This window comes from Medicago truncatula, chromosome 3 (genome assembly GCF_003473485.1).
Source record: "Medicago truncatula cultivar Jemalong A17 chromosome 3, MtrunA17r5.0-ANR, whole genome shotgun sequence".
Classification (NCBI taxonomy): Eukaryota; Viridiplantae; Streptophyta; class Magnoliopsida; order Fabales; family Fabaceae; genus Medicago; species Medicago truncatula.
The window spans coordinates 21,373,556-21,394,222 of NC_053044.1; the positions used below are offsets into that span (position 1 = coordinate 21,373,556).

The 20,667-nt window shown below is 35.7% G+C and overlaps 1 protein-coding gene and 1 non-coding gene across 2 annotated transcripts; both read right to left on the bottom strand.

Annotated features, from left to right (window-relative positions):
* Positions 1-2,530: 2,530 nt before the first annotated feature.
* Positions 2,531-2,637, bottom strand: LOC120579838 (small nucleolar RNA R71). Its single transcript, XR_005645581.1, has one exon. It is a non-coding gene; the product is annotated as a small nucleolar RNA R71 (small nucleolar RNA).
* Positions 2,638-16,245: 13,608 nt separating this feature from the next.
* On the bottom strand, positions 16,246-18,229 carry LOC120579549 (uncharacterized). The gene is made up of 2 exons (XM_039831972.1): positions 16,865-18,229; positions 16,246-16,731 (listed from the first exon to the last, which is right to left on the bottom strand). The coding sequence occupies exons 1-2, from the start codon at positions 18,227-18,229 to the stop codon at positions 16,246-16,248; spliced, it is 1,851 nt and encodes a 616-aa protein (XP_039687906.1).
* Positions 18,230-20,667: the final 2,438 nt, after the last annotated feature.

Genomic DNA, 20,667 nt, shown 5'->3' on the forward strand with positions numbered 1-20,667 from the left:
TATAAGAAGATGAATATGTTGTTGTTATATTATTATAAAATGATGAATATGCCGTTGGTGGTATATTATTATAAGAAGATGTTTATGTTATGATGTATACAATTATTATTAAGTGGTGATTATATTGTAGTTTAACTTATTAGTGATGATGATTACATGATGTTATCTATGAGTTGTTAAGTGTACTTGATGATGGTTATGTTAAAGTTGATAAGTTGTCTTTTATTCATGAATTAATAATGAGATGTTTGACGAATAATTATTATTATGAATTAATGATTTTGTTATGTCTTATATGAATTAGGATTAAGATGTTGTTATGTTGTATATGAATTATGATTAAGATGTTGTTATGTTTATGAATTATGATTAAGATGTTATGTTGAATATGAACTATGAGTATGATGTGATGATCTATGTTGTTATGATTTGGTTAATACGTGTTATATGATTATGTTATAATGTGGTGAATATGAAGTAAATGATATTTAGAAGTTGGTTGGACTATTAAGGATTATACATGAAGAATTATTATTACTAATAGATGAAGTTATTTGTGTTGTTAAATATAATTATTGAATTATATGCTTGATATTATTGTTTTGTGAAATCTCACCCCTTCTGCTTGAAAATGTTGCTCTTCGTATGAGTAACTTGCAGGTGATCGAGTTTAAGTTGCTGTTGTGAGTGGATTAGTGATGAGTCATTTATTGTCTATTTTAATATGCTTTTTAGTTTAGTTTTATTTAGATTTTATATAATTTTATATTAGTATTATTTCCTTTTTAGGATAGTTTACTTTAAATTGCAATTTATTATATTTCAGGGAAGAATATTGGATGGATTGAATCTTGGAGCAAAAGAAAGGGATTTGGAGCAGATTGGACACAAAAATATGAAGATTGAGAGACAAAATATGTCTCCCACAAGTCAGAAGCCTGGCACGGCCCGTGCTAGCCTTGGCTCGGCCGTGCCACCCTCCAGAACACCTTTTGCTGCTTTTGCTTGGATTCTGAGCTATTCTATTTTGGCGCACAATCTATCGTGGAATATTCTTGGAATATACTTGCTTAGATTTTAAGTCAAATGTGTACTATAAATAGAGTAGCTAGCCATCACAAATATTTATCTTTACTTGGAATACAATAAGTGACAATTGCTTTTCTAATTAAAGTTCCTTTATTTTCCTTTACTTTCTTGTCTTTTACTTTTATGCTTTCTCTCTTCTCCCCCATGTCTACGATGAACATGAGTGAGTAGACTTCTCCTTGTCTTGGGATTGTTGGATAAGTCTAAATGACATAATCCTAATCAAACCAAGCCCTAAGCCTTAATCTTATGTAACCCTAATTTCTTATCTGGATTCACCGTCTTAACATGGATCAACCATTATCAAACTGTGGAAACGAAAGTGGAGGGTTTGATAATTGTTTATCCATTATTCCAAATATCAATTCATAAAACGAAAGTGGAGCTTTGATATTCGAACAAGTGAATTCAGACAAGGATTGCAAGGTCAGCGAAATAGGCTTTGCAATCTTTGAGACATATAGTTTCGATCTTCAAGGGAACTAATAACAATCAAGTCAGCGAAATAGGCTTGGTTGTTAGAGGAACCAAAATCTAATAGTAATCAAGTCAGCGAAATAGGCTTGGTTGCTAGAGGAACATAAGAGAAACTATCTTGAGAAATTAGGTCTAACATAACATTATAAGCTTATGGTTTTGGGTTGAGAAGGACTTGTCATTTAGAGGAAACCAACGATCCCAAGACTCCTTTTATTATTATATTCTTTCAAACGCTTGAAAACCCCCAGCTTACAATTCTCTTCTCTCTTCTAATCATCTCTAAAAAGTTAATTGAATTGAACTACTCCCTGTCGGAACGATACTCTTTTATACTACTTCGGTAAGACCGTGCACTTGCGGTTTCATCTCATCAAGTTTTTGGCGCCGCTGCCGGGGAGTAAACTAATTTGATTAACTGTTTCCTTGTGATTAGAACTCTCTTCTCTTCCTCTTTTCTTCCACTTCTTTCTTTTGTCTTACCACTAACTTCTTGGGTTCTCGGTTTCTTATGCGAAGAAGTAAAAGTCTCGGAGAATTTATTCCTGAGATCGAAAGATTTTTGCATAAGAAAAAGAGAGAGGCACAAAATAATACCGCTATGGCTGAACGCACTCTCAAAGAGTATGCTACTCCTTCAACGGAAGAGCCACAAGCTATTATCGTGTACCCAAAGGTTGCGGGTAATAACTTCGAAATCAAGCCTGCACTACTCAATTTAGTGCAGCAGAATCAGTTTTCTGGATCACCCACTGAGGATCCAAATCTCCATATTTCTTCCTTTCTTAGACTCAGTGGCACCATAAAAGAAAATCAAGAAGCCGTAAGACTTCATCTCTTTCCCTTTTCCTTAAGGGATAGAGCTAGAGCTTGGTTCCATTCCCTAGAAGTCGGTTCCATTACTTCATGGGACGATATGAGGCGAGCATTCCTCACCCGATTTTTCCCCCCATCTAAAACCGCTAAGCTTAGAGACCAAATCACGCGTTTCAATCAAAAAGATGGGGAATCTCTCTATGAGGCGTGGGAGTGTTTCAAGGAAATGCTTAGACTTTGTCCCCACCATGGCCTAGAGAAGTGGCTTATAGTCCACACGTTTTATAATGGCTTGTCATATACCACTAAGATGTCTGTTGATGCAGCTGCAGGTGGAGCTCTAATGAACAAAAACTACACGGAGGCTTATGCTTTGATTGAGGACATGGCTCAGAATCACTACCAATGGACCAACGAGAGAGCCGTCACTACTCCTACTCCCTCTAAGAAAGAGGCAGGTATATACGAAGTCTCTGAATATAACCACCTTGCTGCTAAGGTTGAGGCATTAACCCAAAAAATTGAAAAACTTAATGTTAATGCTGTCCCACCTTCTTCTGCAACCCCTCCTTGTGAAGTCTGTGGTATAACTGGTCATATAGGTGTTGATTGTCAGTTAGGTAGTGCTGCCAATATTGAGCAACTGAATTACGCTCCATACAACCAAGGAATGAGGCCAAACCCAAATTTTTACAAAAATCCTCAAGGTTCCTATTGACAAGCAGCACAACCTGGCTATACAAACAACCAGAGAGTGACTCAGAAATCAAGTTTGGAGATTTTACTAGAAAATTGCATTGCAAATCAAAATAAAAATCTTCAAGAATTGAAAAACCAAACAGGATTTCTGAACGACTCTCTCTCCAAACTCAATACCAAGGTTGATTCCATCGCCACGCACACCAAAATGCTTGAGACCCAAATCTCCCAAGTGGCCCAACAAGTGGCCACCTCTTCTCAAACACCAGGAGTCTTTCCTGGTCAACCTGAAACAAACCCCAAAGCCCATGTCAACGCTATTTTTCTAGGGGGTAGTAAGATAGAAGAGACTGTTACTAAGGCCAAAAATGTCAAGAGGGAGAGTGTCAGGTGTCTAGGTAAGAATGGTGTGATAAAAAGTGAGAAACCGCTTGATAAGAACGAAGCCCTAACACCTTTAAGGCTTACTAAGCTCAACTTGGAGGCTCAATTCACTAAACTCTTTAACATAATTCGAAAGATTTGCATTAAAATCCCCTATGCTGAAGCTTTGTCTCGTATGCCTCTATACGCCAAGTTTTTAAAAGAAATTTTTTCAAAGAAAAAGGCTATAGATCATAATGAAACAATAGCTCTGACAAAGGATAATAGTGCAATCATCAAGAAGCCACCTACAAAGCTTAGAGATCCAGGAAGTTTTGCCATCCCTTGTATGATAGGGAATGAAACCTTCAACCGAGCCTTGTGTGACTTAGGAGCTAGTGTTAGTCTGTTGCCCTTACCCCTCTGTACAAGGCTGGGGTTGGGCAAGCTAAAGCCTACCGAAACAACATTGAAGTTAGCCGATCGTTCTAATATCCAACCTGTCGGATATGTCGAGGACATCCCCGTTAAAATAGAAGGGATAGAAATCCCGACTGATTTCATGGTGCTTGATATAGATGAGAACAATGCGTGCCCTATAATCTTAGGACGACCCTTTCTCGCCACTGCGGGTGCTATAGTAGATGTTCAAAACGGTAGGATTGTTTTTCAAGTGAGTGATGAGATGATAGGATTTGAGTTGGAGAATTATATGAAAGGTCCCGCCCTCTATTATTGTAATATGATTAAGGGTCATAAAGTGAAAGAACGCTTATTAGCGTCATCTACACAATATGACCTCTTTGATTCATTCTAAGGACACTTTCTTATAACGTCAAGCTAATGACTATAAAGAAGCACTTCGTGGGAGGCAACCCACGTATTTAACTGCTTTCGTTTTGTTTGTTTTTTGTTTTTAAGTTATTTTGTAGGTAATTGTCCGAAGGTGATTCAAGAAAACGAGAAAAATTTTGAGGCCCCATGTCCAGAACCTTGGCACGGCCGTGCCAGACCTTGCTATCCAAAAACTGACCCACAATCCAGAAAGTTGGCACGGCCCGTGCTAAGTTTGGCACGGCCGTGCCCGATCCCAGGTTCAGTTTTATCTAACTTTCCATCTTCTTCATCCCCCATTCTCAACCACTCACATCCCTCATCCTCCCATTTTTCTCTAAAACCTCCATAACCACAAAACCTTACAAACTACTTACCTCCCTCAAAACCTCACCAATTCTCAAAATTTCTTCATCCCATTAACCACAATCCACATTTCAATCATAACCCTTCCATCAAAAACAACTTTCTTCCATCCCAACCAAAAAACACCAAACTCGTAGCCCCCATTCAACCAACTACAAAACCCACAAATTCTTCACAAATTCACCCAACCCAACTCCTAACACTTACTCAAACCCCAACCCCATCACCCAAACAACCTTTTCTACCCAAAACATCTCCCAAAACCCAACCTTCACCCAAAACACAAAAGGTCAACCAAGGTTCCGGATTAATGGCATCTAGGAAAGGTGGAGCAAGCTCTTCCGGAGGACCACAACCAAAGAAGAAAACGCAAGCCAAGAATCATGGCATAATCTTCAAGGACACCAAGCAAAGGGACAGGTATAAAATTCTTCTCTCTAAATCTTTGCATCCTTGTCGATATCCAGATCCTTATACTTTGAGTGTGCTAGGACTAAGGGATAATGTGTTTAGCTTACTAGGAAATTTAGGATGGGTTGATATGCTTAGACCTATGAAAGGCTTCGAAAATTTCACTTATGAATTCTTAAGTTCTATTGAATTTACGAAGGATAAGGTGAATTTTGACAACCCCGATCATAGAGTCTCTTTCCGACTTTTGAATATGGATTATGAGATGTCTCTTGAAAATTTCTGTTTAGAGATGGACTTTGCAAATGCGGGGTTCATCCTTGACTCTTGGAATCCAAATTTAAAGTCGGAACACTATGACCCCGCTCTCTTTTGGAAACGCATTACCAGGTTAAGGCAATATAATCCTCGCAACAACAAGGCTAGTAACATTCACAACCCAGTGCTTAGATACCTCCAATGAGTCATGGCTTGTACCATTTGTGGTAGAAAAGAAGTAGGAACAACTAGGACGGATGAACTTTTTATGCTTTGAGCAATGCTTAGTAACAATCTCGTTAATACTTGTTTCTACCTACTTGACTACCTTTCCTCCATAGGAGCTAGACCTGACAATAGAGCTGAGATAGTAGTCGGTGGTATCATTACCTTCATCGCTAGGAAGTTTGGAGTGGGTGAGGAAGATGGGATAAATCCAATTGAGGGCAACAATAGATTTAATATTGAAACCCTTGTTGCTATGAACTTCATTAAGATTCCCCCACCCATGACTTATGCACTTCAACTTCGCATACCACTTTTATTTCTACTTCCTAACCCATCTTGGACTAACCCCGAGGTGGAGGAAAATTTGTTGTATGTTGGTGATGGATTACAGGTACATGAAGAGCATAATCAAGGTGACGAAGAAGGTGCACACATGCACCATGAAGAAGAGCCCCATGACCATAACGACAACAATGAAAGATGGTCATGGATGCAAACCGAGGTACAAAGGATAAGCACCGAGCAACAAAGGCAAGGTTTTGAATTATCTGGGCTAAGAAATGATGTCCTACGGGGCAACCGCATATCCGAAGAAAATAAACAAATGCTTCGGAACATGATGCAACACTTCCACCTCCAAGGCCCTCCCTATGGACCTCAATAAAAATGTGAGCTCTCCTCTTCCTCTTTTTCACCTTATCTCTTCAATCTCTATCTCACTCTTCTACCTCTCCTTCTCTTCTACTTTTCTTTTATCTTGAATCATTGAGGACAATGCTTCTCCTAAGTGTGGGGGGAGCCTAATAAAGTGTCTTTAGTCGTAGTGTTTCCAAACTCCCTTGAACTTTATTCTTTTGTTTTGTTTTATTGCAAAAGGCATGGTTAAGTAGCTAATTTTTATTGAAAATGTCATGACACAAAATTTTTCATTGTCTCCTCTTATTTGTTGATTCTTGTACATGAAAGCAAACTCTTGTGTTTTAAGTCTTCTTGATATACCCACATCTTGTTTTAAAGTGAATAAAATTCTCCAATGAGAAAAACACAAAAGTTGCTTCCCTTGAGTAAATGTATGAATAGGTATTTTAAGGAAACGCGTTTTAATCTTAGTGGTACATTAACCTTTAAAGATTCTCAAAGTGCCAGTAGTATAAGTGAGTATAAGGGAGTTCATAAAAAGCCAAAAAGCCAAATAAATTCCAAGATATCATCATTGAATCTAGATTGGGGAAGGAGGTAGGCCCTCCGACTTCCTACGTGAAGATGATTGATACCTTAAGGAAAAACTTTAAAAAGCATCATTGAATCTAGATTGGGGAAGGAGGTAGGCCCTCCGACTTCCTACGTGAAGATGATGTTTTAAGGGATACCATTGAATCTAGATTGGGGAAGGGGGTAGGCCCTCCGACCTCCTACGTGAAAATGTTGTTCCTTAAATAAAGAACTTAAATGTGCAAATGGCAAAGAACAAAGATTCTCAAATACTCCCATCTCTCTTATATGAATTATAGAAGGAATCTTTCTTGGTTAGTTTAGTGCTAGGATTAGACCATGTTTCCTCATAATGCCTATCTTATACAGGAGCAAGAAAAGGGTTGGACTTCACACACACACTCACTTGAAACTTGATCGTTGGGTTGAATAAAAATTACAAGAAATGCTTGAGTTTGTGATTAGTGTACATTTGGGATTTAAGCCCTTCAGGAGACATGTGCTTTAATTGAATTGTCATTTGATATAACTGTTGGTGCTACTATGTTTATGCCTTTTGCTTGAGGATAAGCAAAGACTCAAGTGTGGGGGAGTTTGATGAGTCATTTATTGTCTATTTTAATATGCTTTTTAGTTTAGTTTTATTTAGATTTTATATAATTTTATATTAGTATTATTTCCTTTTTAGGATAGTTTACTTTAAATTGCAATTTATTATATTTCAGGGAAGAATATTGGATGGATTGAATCTTGGAGTAAAAGAAAGGGATTTGGAGCAGATTGGACACAAAAATATGAAGATTGAGAGACAAAATATGTGTAACGCCCACTTTCGTTTAATTGTTATTTAATCGAGTTTAGGCAATTATATTATAATTATATAATATGTGCATGATTTTGATATGTTTTGATGAATTGTGGTGATTTTGATGATTTGATTGATGACGTGATAAATTATGAGTTTTGGAGGATTTGATAAGATTAGAGAATTTATTTTATTGTTAAATAAAATAAAGATTTGAAAAATATTTAGTTGAGGGCTGTTTTGATATTTTAGATAGTTTGGGGGGAGAAAGTGAAATAAGATAAGTTATTAAGGAGAGATATAAAAGAATAGACCTAGGTTTAGAAAAAACACTTTGTACGTGAAAACTTTTGGAAAAGGGAGAAAAAGCTTAGAGAGGAGCAAGAGACCAAAGAGGGCTGCGATTTCTTCATAACCAGGTAAGGGTGGGACTAGTAACTCAGTAATATTAATCTCTATAATTCTGATGATTAGTTGACAAAGTTAGGATTGATTTAGAGAAGTTTTGGAATTAGGTCAAAACCCTAAAATTTGAGAATAAACGGTAAAACTTGTTTAGATTGATGAAAGAACCGTCCTTTAACCTTAGAATATGTTTAGGACGAATTCTGGAATCAAAACCAAGCTTAGAACCATGTGAATCGACGGATTTTTGTGTTTTTAGGAAGCCTGGCCGTAGCGACATTCATCGCTCGCCATAGCGAGCTATGATCCTCGCCTCGCGAGGGATGAAGTTCATCGCTCGCCACGCGAGCCTTTTCCCTTCGCCTCGCGAGTTGTTTGGTGCAACTCGCCATGGCGAGCAACCCTTCCTCGCCTCGCGAGCTTAGGCAGAGTGCATGTCATATTTTGTAGTTTCGACTTTTTAGTTGGACCTTGAGTGCCTTTAAGTGCCTAAACATACCTAGAGATGATTAGGAATGATTTTAGGACAGGATTGAACCCAAAACAACATTAGTTGGGAATCTGAGTGGTACTCGCCATGGCGAGTACGAACTCTCGCCTCGCGAGCAAGTCCAGAATGTAGCTGTTTGAGTGGTTATGCGATCTGTGTCGCACCTTTTGATCAAGAGTGAACCCCTAATTGGTAATGAAACCTAATGATAACGTTTAATGCAGTCTGTAAAGTTATTAAGATATGTTGATATTAATTGAGCATGATTAATGTATTATGCAATATGTGAGATATAATGAAATGATTCTGATGCTATTGAATTGCTATTGATATATTGATATCTCCCTGCTGTTATGTGACTTGACTATGCTGCTGCTGTTATTTAACTGAGTATGCAATGTTTATATATGAATATAATGAAAATGATGACGTTTCGCTTCAAGTTATCGAATGCACATGATTACGATGATTACGATGTTTTGTTGTTAAGAGTCCATGCATAGCATATCATTAAGCTTAGTCCTCACCACATTTTATTAGGAGCTCTGTCCTCCGCACGATTATTAGGAGCTTTGTCCTCCGCACGATTAAAGTATATTTATACTTATGATGACGATTGGTACCACATGCATATACGGAGTCTAGGAGCATTGTCACATTGTCATGTCTATTATGCTATGTTGATGATGATTGATTATGTGATTACGTGATAACGTTATATTGTTGAAGATGATTAATTATGTGATTACGTGATAAATGCTTATTAAAGATACAATGATGATTATGTTTTAAATTGATTATGATCAAGACTGATTAGGATGTTAACTTATGATTCTTAATTGCATTGATTAATGCTATTCTGTTATGAAATCTCACCCCTTCTGTTTGAATGTTACCTCGACCGTGGGTAACGTGCAGGTGATCGAGCTTAGTGTGCTGTTTCCGTCGTGAGTGGCCTTGCCTTCACTGTGTCGTCTAGGTCGCTCTGATACGTAACGGGATGGGGCTTTATGATTATGCATGCTTCATTCTATTACGTGACTTTTATGCTGTTTATGATTATGAACTAATTTCTTTTAAGATTTATGATGAGGCCTGCGTGCTAAAACGTTTTATGATTATGACATAATTTCCGCTGCGATGTTTAAGATATTTGGTTAAATCATTATTTAACTGTTTTGGATTACGTTTATGTGATATCCCGTTGTTTACGATGCTTACTCTGATAAATGTTTTAAGAAATTTTCATGTTGGGAAAACGGAGTGTTACAATATGTCTCCCACAAGTCAGAAGCCTGGCACGGCCCGTGCTAGCCTTGGCACGGCCGTGCCACCCTCCAGAACACCTTTTGCTGCTTTTGCTTGGATTCTGAGCTATTCTATTTTGGCGCACAATCTATCGTGAAATATTCTTGGAATATACTTGCTTAGATTTTAAGTCAAATGTGTACTATAAATAGAGTAGCTAGCCATCACAAATATTCATCTTTACTTGGAATACAATAAGTGACAATTGCTTTTCTAATTAAAGTTCCTTTATTTTCCTTTACTTTCTTGTCTTTTACTTTTATGCTTTCTCTCTTCTCCCCCATGTCTACAATGAACATGAGTGAGTAGACTTCTCCTTGTCTTGGGATTGTTGGATAAGTCTAAATGACATAATCCTAATCAAACCAAGCCCTAAGCCTTAATCTTATGTAACCCTAATTTCTTATCTGGATTCACCGTCTTAACATGGATCAACCATTATCAAACTGTGGAAACGAAAGTGGAGGGTTTGATAATTGTTTATCCATTATTCCAAATATCAATTCATAAAACGAAAGTGGAGCTTTGATATTCGAACAAGTGAATTCAGACAAGGATTGCAAGGTCAGCGAAATAGGCTTTGCAATCTTTGAGACATATAGTTTCGATCTTCAAGGGAACTAATAACAATCAAGTCAGCGAAATAGGCTTGGTTGTTAGAGGAACCAAAATCTAATAGTAATCAAGTCAGCGAAATAGGCTTGGTTGCTAGAGGAACATAAGAGAAACTGTCTTGAGAAATTAGGTCTAACATAACATTATAAGCTTATGGTTTTGGGTTGAGAAGGACTTGTCATTTAGAGGAAACCAACGATCCCAAGACTCCTTTTATTATTATATTCTTTCAAACGCTTGAAAACCCCCAGCTTACAATTCTCTTCTCTCTTCTAATCATCTCTAAAAAATTAATTGAATTGAACTACTCCCTGTCGGAACGATACTCTTTTATACTACTTCGGTAAGACCGTGCACTTGCGGTTTTATCTCATCAATTAGCTCTCATGTGTGTCTTTAGGTGCTCTGATACGTAACGGGATGGGAATTTTAATGTTGTCTTTCTATTCCTTACGTATTGTTTTGAAGATTTATGACTATGTTTTTAGAATGGATTTTTATGAGATAATTATAAAGAGGCCTTAGTGCCAAAGACCGTTTTTGATTACTGAATAAATTCCGCTGCGAAGTATTAAAGATTTAGTTATTGAATTTTAAAGGATAAATAGTTATTTATTCAGTTTGTGATTTTAAGAAAAGAAGGTGACATTCCGTTTTTGTGAATTACTCCGATTAAATAAATGAAATTTTCACGTTGGGAAAACGGGGTGTTACAATTGGTATCAGAGCAGGTTGGTCCGTCCGGCCAATTAGAAGAGTCGTGTCAAGTTTTAGTAATAGTTATATTACTATCTTTATGCTATTTGATTAAGTGTTGTTGTGTTTCTGATTAATAGTTATGTTTATTATATGATCATGTTTGATTGACTAACTTTGATGTGGTTTGCATGTTTTGTTGAAGTTTCTATTTAACTATATATGGTTTAGTATGGTTATGCAATGATTGAATTTCGAGGACGAAATTCTTTTAAGGGGCGGAGAGTTGTAACGCCCTCTCTAATTATTTGATTATTTTAAATGAGTTTAGAATATACTTATATGATTTGTGTGGTGTATATGATTTATTTTGATGAGTGATATTTTGTTATGATATATGTTATATATTTATTAATATAATATATATGTGATTTGACTTAGAAAATACATATGTTATTTGATTTAGAAATATGTATATGTTTTAGAAAAATATATGTTACTTGGTTTAGAAATATATATGACTCATTATAGAAATATACATGATTTGTTGTAGAAATATATGTCATTTGTTATAGAAATATATACATGATTTATTGTAGAAATATATGTCATTTGCTATAGAAATATAAATGATTTGTTATGAAAATATATATATATATATATATATATATATATGTTTTAGAGATATGTTTGTTATTTATTATTGTTATAGAATTATTTTATATATATACATATATATATATATATATATATGTATATATTAGAATAGAATATTAATATTTGGATTTAAGAGAAAAATAAGTAGGTTAAAGATTTATATAAATAGGAGAGACCTAGTTTAGAAAAACATAACGTACGTACGACTGCTTTTGGAGAAAAGGGAGAAAAAGTCAAGAGAAGAGGGAGAGACCTAGAGGGGCTGCGATATCTGCAAATTAAGGTAAGGGTGAGACTAACTGTGCAATTCTATTAAGTATGTGAATCAACGGTTACATTTAACATGATGTAGGATGAGTTTAAGAGGAATCGAGAATTAGGTCAAATTGATAGAATTGATGATTAAACAGTGGAAACTTGTTAAAAAGATGTAGAAACTGTCCTTAGACCTTAGATAATGATTATGATGAATTCTGGAATTGAAATTAGGCATGGAACCTTGTTAGTTGATGAAAATTGTGAAAAACTGCACTTCTGCCCGTAGCGACATTCATCGCTCGCCTCCCGAGCCATGATCCTCGCCACGGCGAGTGATGAACTTCATCGCTCGCCACGCGAGCAACCTTTCCTCGCCTCGCGAGTTGCACGTTGCAGCTTGCCATAGCGAGCAGTTGAACTCGCCTCGCGAGCTTGACTAGAGAGCATGTCGAATTTTGAGTTTTTGACTTTTGAGTTGAACCTTAGATGCCTTTGAGTACCTTTAGGTGCCTACTATTGATTAGAGAATGATTTAGAATGAGATTGAACCTGGAACAACCTTAGTTGGGAATCTGGCTTGTACTCGCCATGGCGAGCAAATGCTCTCGCCTCGCGAGCACATCCAGAATTGAGTGCTTTTGAGGAGTTTGAGACGTGAGTTGCTTGGATTGGTTAGAAATGAACTTTAGGTACATAGTGTGACCTATTAAAGATAATGATTGTGAATTGTGAAGCTATATTGAAATGCTAAGTGTTTATAATGTGATTTATTGATTGATTGCATTACTTGAATTATTATTGAATAATTAGGAAGTTGTTGAAAATGAATTGATATTAAGCTGTTGATTTGATTTGATTATGCTGCCATTGTTATTAAACTAAGTTGCATGAGTTGTTGTTGATTATCATTTGATATTGTTATATCCTGAGATGTTTATGTGTCGCCTATGTTGCTGTTGTTGGTTATGTGAAATATTTATATGCCTTATGTGGAAGATGTTTGATGTTTAAGTTGTTGATACTTCATAATAATATTGTTATGTTGTGAATTGCTTGTGATGTTTCTGTTGCTGTTATGAAATGCTAAGTTGTTTGTAATGTGATTTAATGATTAAATGCATTACTCGAAATATTATTGAATGATCAAGATGTTGTTGAAATGAATTGTTAAATGATTAAGAAGTGAATTATGGATTGAATTATACCTACTTGAATTGTTGTTGAATGATCAAGAAACTTTCGAGAATGATTTGTTATTTAACTTGATGTGATTTGATTATGCTGCAATTGTTATTTAACTAAGTTGCAAGAGTATGAATAAGTTGATGACGTTTAGCTCCAAATTATTGGATGCATGATAATATGTTGATTACGATGATTATGGTGTTTTGTTGTTAAGAGTCCATGCATAGCATTTCATTGAGCTTTGTCCTCACCACATTTAGGAGCTTTGTCCTCCGCACGTTTTAGGATCTTTGTCCTCCGCACGATGAAAGTATATTAATACTTATGATGACGATTGGTACCACATGCATATAAGTGTCTAAGTTGCATTGTCGCATTTGTCGAGTCAAGGTTTTTGTTGATGAATTATCATCCATGAGTTGTTAAGTTGTCGATGAATTATCATCTATGAGTTGTCGAGTTGTCTTCCACCTATGTGTTGTTAAAGAAGTACCTACGAAGATTATACGATGTTTATGATGTGAATTATATGATGATGACTAAGATGTTGCTATGTTGTTTAACATATTGATTATGATATTGTTATGTTGCTATGTTGTTTAAGATGTTGATTATGATATTGTTATGTTGCTATGTTGTTTAAGATGTTGATTATGATATTGTTATGTTGCTATGTTGTGTAAGATATTGATTATGATATTGTTAAGTTGTTATGATGTTGTATATAATTGTTACTATTAAGTGATGAATATGTTGTACTATATATGATTAATTATTATTAAGTGAATGTTATGAATATGTTATTGTTATATTTTCATAAGATGATGAATACGTTGTTGTTATATTAATATAAGAAGATGAATATGTTGTTGTAAAATTATTATAAAATGATGAATATGCCGTTGGTGGTATATTATTATAAGAAGATGTTTATGTTATGATGTATACAATTATTATTAAATGGTGATTATATTGTAGTTTAAGTTATTAGTGATGATGATTACATGATGTTATCTATGAGTTGTTAAGTGTACTTGATGATGGTTATGTTAAAGTTGATAAGTTGTATTTTATTCATGAATTAATAATGAGATGTTTGACGAATAATTATTATTATGAATTAATGATTTTGTTATGTCTTATATGAATTAGGATTAAGATGTTGTTATGTTGTATATGAATTATGATTAAGATGTTGTTATGTTGTATATGAATTATGATTAAGATGTTGTTATGTTTATGAATTATGATTAAGATGTTATGTTGAATATGAACTATGAGTATGATGTGATGATCTATGTTGTTATGATTCGGTTAATACGTGTTATATGATTATGTTATAATGTGGTGAATATGAAGTAAATGATATTTAAAAGTTGGTTGGACTATTAAGGATTATACATGATGAATTATTATTACTAATAGATGAAGTTATTTGTGTTGTTAAATATAATTATTGAATTATATGCTTGATATTATTGTTTTGTGAAATCTCACCCCTTCTGCTTGAAAATATTGCTCTTCGTATGAGTAACTTGCAGGTGATCGAGTTTAAGTTGCTGTTGTGAGTGGATTAGTGATGAGTCATTTATTGTCTATTTTAATATGCTTTTTAGTTTAGTTTTATTTAGATTTTATATAATTTTATATTAGTATTATTTCCTTTTTAGGATAGTTTACTTTAAATTGTAATTTATTATATTTCAGGGAAGAATATTGGATGGATTGAATCTTGGAGCAAAAGAAAGGGATTTGGAGCAGATTGGACACAAAAATATGAAGATTGAGAGACAAAATATGTCTCCCACAAGTCAGAAGTCTGGCACGGCCAATAGACATTACATAACCAAAGAGAAGATAGCTCACATAACCAACATTGCCTAATATCTTGTTTTGAAAGCTATCTCATTCTAGATTCATAAAAAAAACTAATTTAAGATTCATCAAAGTAAACTACATGTTCATCATGCCAAAATACATAAGGAGCAACAATCATTGAATGCACAAAATATCTCATTTCAAAACATAAAAAGCTTCATTTCTTCAAGGGTGCCTAGGAGGTTGATAGTTTCCCTTCCTTGGTGGCACAAACATGGGCACATTAGGTCCATTCTGCTTCTGTCTCAGCCTAAGCCTAGGTGTTGGGATGAAAGTCATATTTGATGTTGAACTCGAACCTCTAATTGGTGGAGCCCAAACTCCAGTTGTTCCAGCAAATGGCCACACATTGCCAGCTACAAATGGTACAGCTTGTGGTCCTTTAGGGATATGCATTTCCTATATAAGTGAAATAAACACTATCAATCATTTGAAACACTATAAGATGGAACACCCAAAACACTATAAATCAAGCAAATGCCATTCCTAATTCCTAAAACCAAAACTATCATGCACAAAATCAAGCAAATGCATTAACATAATTGCCTATGTGGGGGAGTTAATACCTGAGAATCAGTTGCTAGTTGTGAGCCAATGCATTCCATCTCACTTGCACCATCATTTGAATTCCAACCTCTAGGCCTAATTAGGACACCATAGTTGCTACACCCTTTGCTATTGTGACCTTGGATACCACACCTTGCACAAGTTATTGCAGGGTACTTTCTCTTGAGCTTGCTTGAACTAGCACCATCTTCATTCCCATCTTTCCTTCTTTGCTTCTTAGGTCTCCCTGTGCGCCTTCTTATTGGTGGGGGGACTAACTTGATAAACTGAGTTACTTCCCAAAACTCTTGTCCTTGTAATGGCTGAATGAAATAGTTATAAGATGCTTTATAAGCTCCTATGGTTAACCATCCATGACAGTAATCTTCAGGTTTTTGATTTTTATATGCTATGGCAGCAATAACATGGGCACATGGCATACCTAACACAATAAAGATTGCTTAAGTTAACACATTAATTAACATACTAAGAAATCTACAATTTCCAAATCAGAAACATATAAGTGTGTGTTCAGAAACATACCTGTCAATTGCCAAAACCTACAAGTGCAAGTACGAGTGCTTAAATTAACATCCATCTTTTCTTGCCAATTTTGGACCTCAAACCTATAACCATAACTGTCCCCACACTAGATTGGTGTCCATTTGTTACTTTCAAGCTTCTCCTTATCCAATCTTGATTGTTGCATTGGACACAATGCGCCAGCACGACTTTCAAGTTTCAACTTGTTTGTGGCCATTGTCTTCATGATGTAGCATCTAATCTCTTTAGCCATTGTAAGAATAGGATGAGCTCTAAACTTCAAGATCTTAGCATTAAACACTTTACATGTGTTGTTTGTTATGTTGTCAACTTTGGGCCATTCACTAAAGTGAGATTTTCTCCATGATGTCACAATCCATTTGTTCAGATACTCCCATGCCTTAACAGACTTTCTCTTAACCCTCTCCATATGTAAGTTGAACTGTGCAGGTGTAGTTGCTTTTGCACATGCCCACACAGCTCCCCTAAGCTCTTTGTCCTTCCATTGTTTTGTGAAATTTCTCCAAAGATGCATAGCACAATATCTGTGATGAACACCAGGCATAACCTCTTGCATAGCTGGTATTAAACCCTACCATGAAAATACACAGTCAGAAATTATAAACTTCCACTCGTGGTCCCCTAAAGTAGTCACTTACTGTCAATTGCATCCCTGTAAGTTACTTAAAATATTCAAAACAGTATATAATAGGATAAGTACGTACCTTTTGCATGTCACTCATAAAATTCCATCCATGCTCCCTGAAATTACCCAAGTCATCATGCAGCAATGTCTGAAACCACTTCCAATTGTCCTTGTTTTCAACATCAACTATTGCATATGCAATAACAAAAATTTGGTTGTTAGCATCTTGTCCAACTGCTGCAAGCAACTGCCCACCATAATATCCTTTCAAAAAACACCCATCAAGCCAAATAAAGGGCCTACACCCAGCCTTGAAACCTTTTTTACAAGAATCCAAGCATATATAAATCCTTTGAAATTGAGGAGTGGCATTAGGGATAGGTATTGTGTCTATGAAGCATGATGAACTTGGATTGCTTCTCTTTATTTCATGAGAATAATCCCATAACCTACCATATTGTTCCCTCAGATTGCCTTCCACCAATTCTCTAGCCTCTTTAATTTCCCTAAACAACTTTGAGTCATTGACATGTATACCAAACTCCCTTTGCAAGTAATCAAAACACTCACTATATGTAATGCTTGGTTGAATCTTAATTTGATGTTGGAGCTTGCTTACAACCCACTTTCTAGTTGCTTGCTTGTTCTTAAAACCTCTGCAACATGTATGCTCAGAATAATAAGTCTTCACTTGAAAGCTTTGATTAACCTTGCTCCATGAACAATAGATTTCCCATTTGCATTCATCTTGGGCACACTTAGCTCTTGCTCTGTCTTTGTCATTCTTAGCCCACTTTATGTTCCTTCCATAAAAGATGATGTAATCTTTCACAACATCCTTAAATGTCATTAATGTATCAAACTCCATGCCTACTTCAAATTGTATTTGACCAAACTGTGCAGCTGGATTAAACTGAGGGAATACTGCTCTCCCATTCCCCTCTTCATCACTACTAATTGGACTATTTAATTCTTCAAACTTGTATGAGTTGATATCATCATTCTCACTTGCATCATCAACATTCACATTAGCATAATTTTCTGCCATAGGAACATTAGCATTCTCAGCAGAAACATTACCATCATCCATAGGCACATTAACATCATTTTCTACCACATCCTCAAGCTCATCACCAGAATTTTCATCATCCATAGCAGCATCATAATAATCAAACTCAGCATCATATCCTTCCTCAGCTTCATTATCATCATCAAACTCATCATCCTCAGTGTCATCACCAAACATAACATCAGTTGTAGCAGCATTTAAATCAGGTATCTCTTCAACATTAGGTTGGTCTTGAATATCTTCTTTCGCAGTCTCACCAACAACATCTTCACCATTAGCTTGGTCCTCAGCACCATTTTCTTCATGCACAACATGTTGGTCTTGAATATCTTCAGTCTCAGCCTCACCAACTGTAAGACCCCGTTTTCCCAACATAAGAATTTCATAAAAATAATCAGAGTAACACGTCACAAATGGGATATCACATTTCTCAAAAATCATAAATAGATAGATAAAAAATTATCCTTCGACAAAATTCTTCAAACTTCGCAGCGGAATTAGTTTCATCATCAAAAATAGTTTTGGCACGCAGGCCTCATCAAGATGTCTCATAAATCAGTTAAACAACTTAATCATAAAAACATAGTCAAATACGTAAAGGAATAGAAGCATGCAATTCAAGAGACCCCATCCCGTTACGTATCAGAGCAACCTAATCGACTCAGTGACGAATAAGTCACTCACGACAGCAACACAACACTCTAAGCTCGGTCACCTGCAAGTTACTCATACGAAGAGCAACATTTCCAAACAGAAGGGGTGAGATTTCACAAAACAATAATATTAATCAATATAATTCAACAATCGTAATTAACAACATAAATCTTCAACATAAGCATCCTAAACATCATAGCATCATAGATAATAATATATCATGTAATCACTTCATTAAAGCATCATAAATCTCATAGCAGCTTAACATCTTTCATCATTGACTCGACTATGCGACTATGCAACTTAAACCTCTTATATGCATGTGGTACCAATTCAGGGCATGAGCCCCCATCGCTATTTGAGCTAAAGCTTCATCGTGTTGAGTACAAAGCTCCAGGGCATGAGCCCCGAACAAATGTATGCTAATGCATGGACTCGATCACTTATACATCACAATCATCATCTCTTATTTATCCAATAATTTGGAGGTTCAACATCATCTTGATCATCTTATACCGACTCATGCAACTTGGTTAATTAACAATAGCAGCATAGGCAGATTACAACAACAGTATGACATCATATAACGATATCAAATAAAAGCAAGCATCATCTCAATCATTCATTCATAATTCAAGTAATGTAATTAAACATTATATCACATCATATTCAACACTAACATCTCATAACAGCTTCACAGATTGCAGTTAACTTCTTATATAGGTCTCAATACTACCCAAGGGTCCATCTCTAATCAAATTATGCGACAAAGATCGCAATTTCCTCACTTGCACTCAGTTCTAGAAGTGGTCGCGAGGCGAGAGCATCTGCTCGCCATGGCGAGTACAAGCCAGATTCCCAACAATGGTTGTTCTAGGTTAAACCAGGTTCAATCTCATTCTAAGTTATCATTTAATCTTTAATAGGCATCTTCAGGCACTCAAAAACATCTAAGGTTCAACTCAAAAGTCAAAATTACGAAATTGGTTCAGTTGTTTAGTTATGGCGAGTTCAGTTGTTCGTTGTGGCGAGCTGCGACGTGCAACTCGCGAGGCGAGGGGAATTGGTTCGCGTGGCGAGCGATGAACTTCATCACTCGCGAGGCGAGGATCATCGTTCGCGAGGGCGAGCGATAAATAGAGGCTCGGGCAGAAGTGCAGATTTTACGAAAATTCAACAACTCTCATGGTTTTAAGCCTAATTTCGACCCCATAATTCATCTTAATCATTATCTAGGGTCTAAGGACGGTTTATACATCAATCTAACAACTTATCATCATTGGATCATCAATTTCATCTATTAACCCTAAGTTCATAAACTTCTTAATTCAATCCTAACTTGTTAATTTGACTATAAGAATTACATGGATTAATAAAACTGAATCGTTAGTCTCACCCTTACCTTAATTGATGAAAATCGCAGCCCTCCTCTTGTCTTTTCCCTTCTTCGGCTTTTTTTTTTTCCCTTTTTCCAAAATTTGATCGTACATACAATGTTTTTTCTAAAACTAGGTTTCCATTTTATACCTCTTCCAATTATCTTATCTTATCTCTCTTTCTCCCCCAAAACTCTCTAAAATCTCAAAATAGCCCCTAACTAAATATTTTATTTTATTTTCAAATCTTATTTTATTAAACAACAAAATAAGTCTCATCTCCTCATAAAAATCGTCACATCACATAAATCATCTAAAATCATCGTAAGTCATCTAAATTATCATAAATCACACATATATTATATAAATATAATATAACTCGTCTAGACTCAATTAAATAATTAATTAATTAAAAGTGGTCGTTACACCAACAACTTCTTCACCACGAGTTAGTAATGCTACTGGAGCTTCATCACCAATGATAAGATCATCTACATCATGATCATAATACAAGTAAACTTCATTGTTGGATCTAATAGCAATGTTCACCATCCCAATAACATCAGTGTCGCTCAGTTAACGTTTTGGATGGGTAATGACTAACGGAAGAGACTTTCGGGGAGTTTGTTTTGCGTTTTCTTGACTTAGGGACGTGGTTGATAGCGATGTACACTTTCAGGGACCCAAATGAGGGTTTACTCCCAAAGTAATTGATGGTGCAAACTAAACGTTACCTTTCTTCATACATATTTCAATCACTAATATAAGTAAAAATTCATTTTT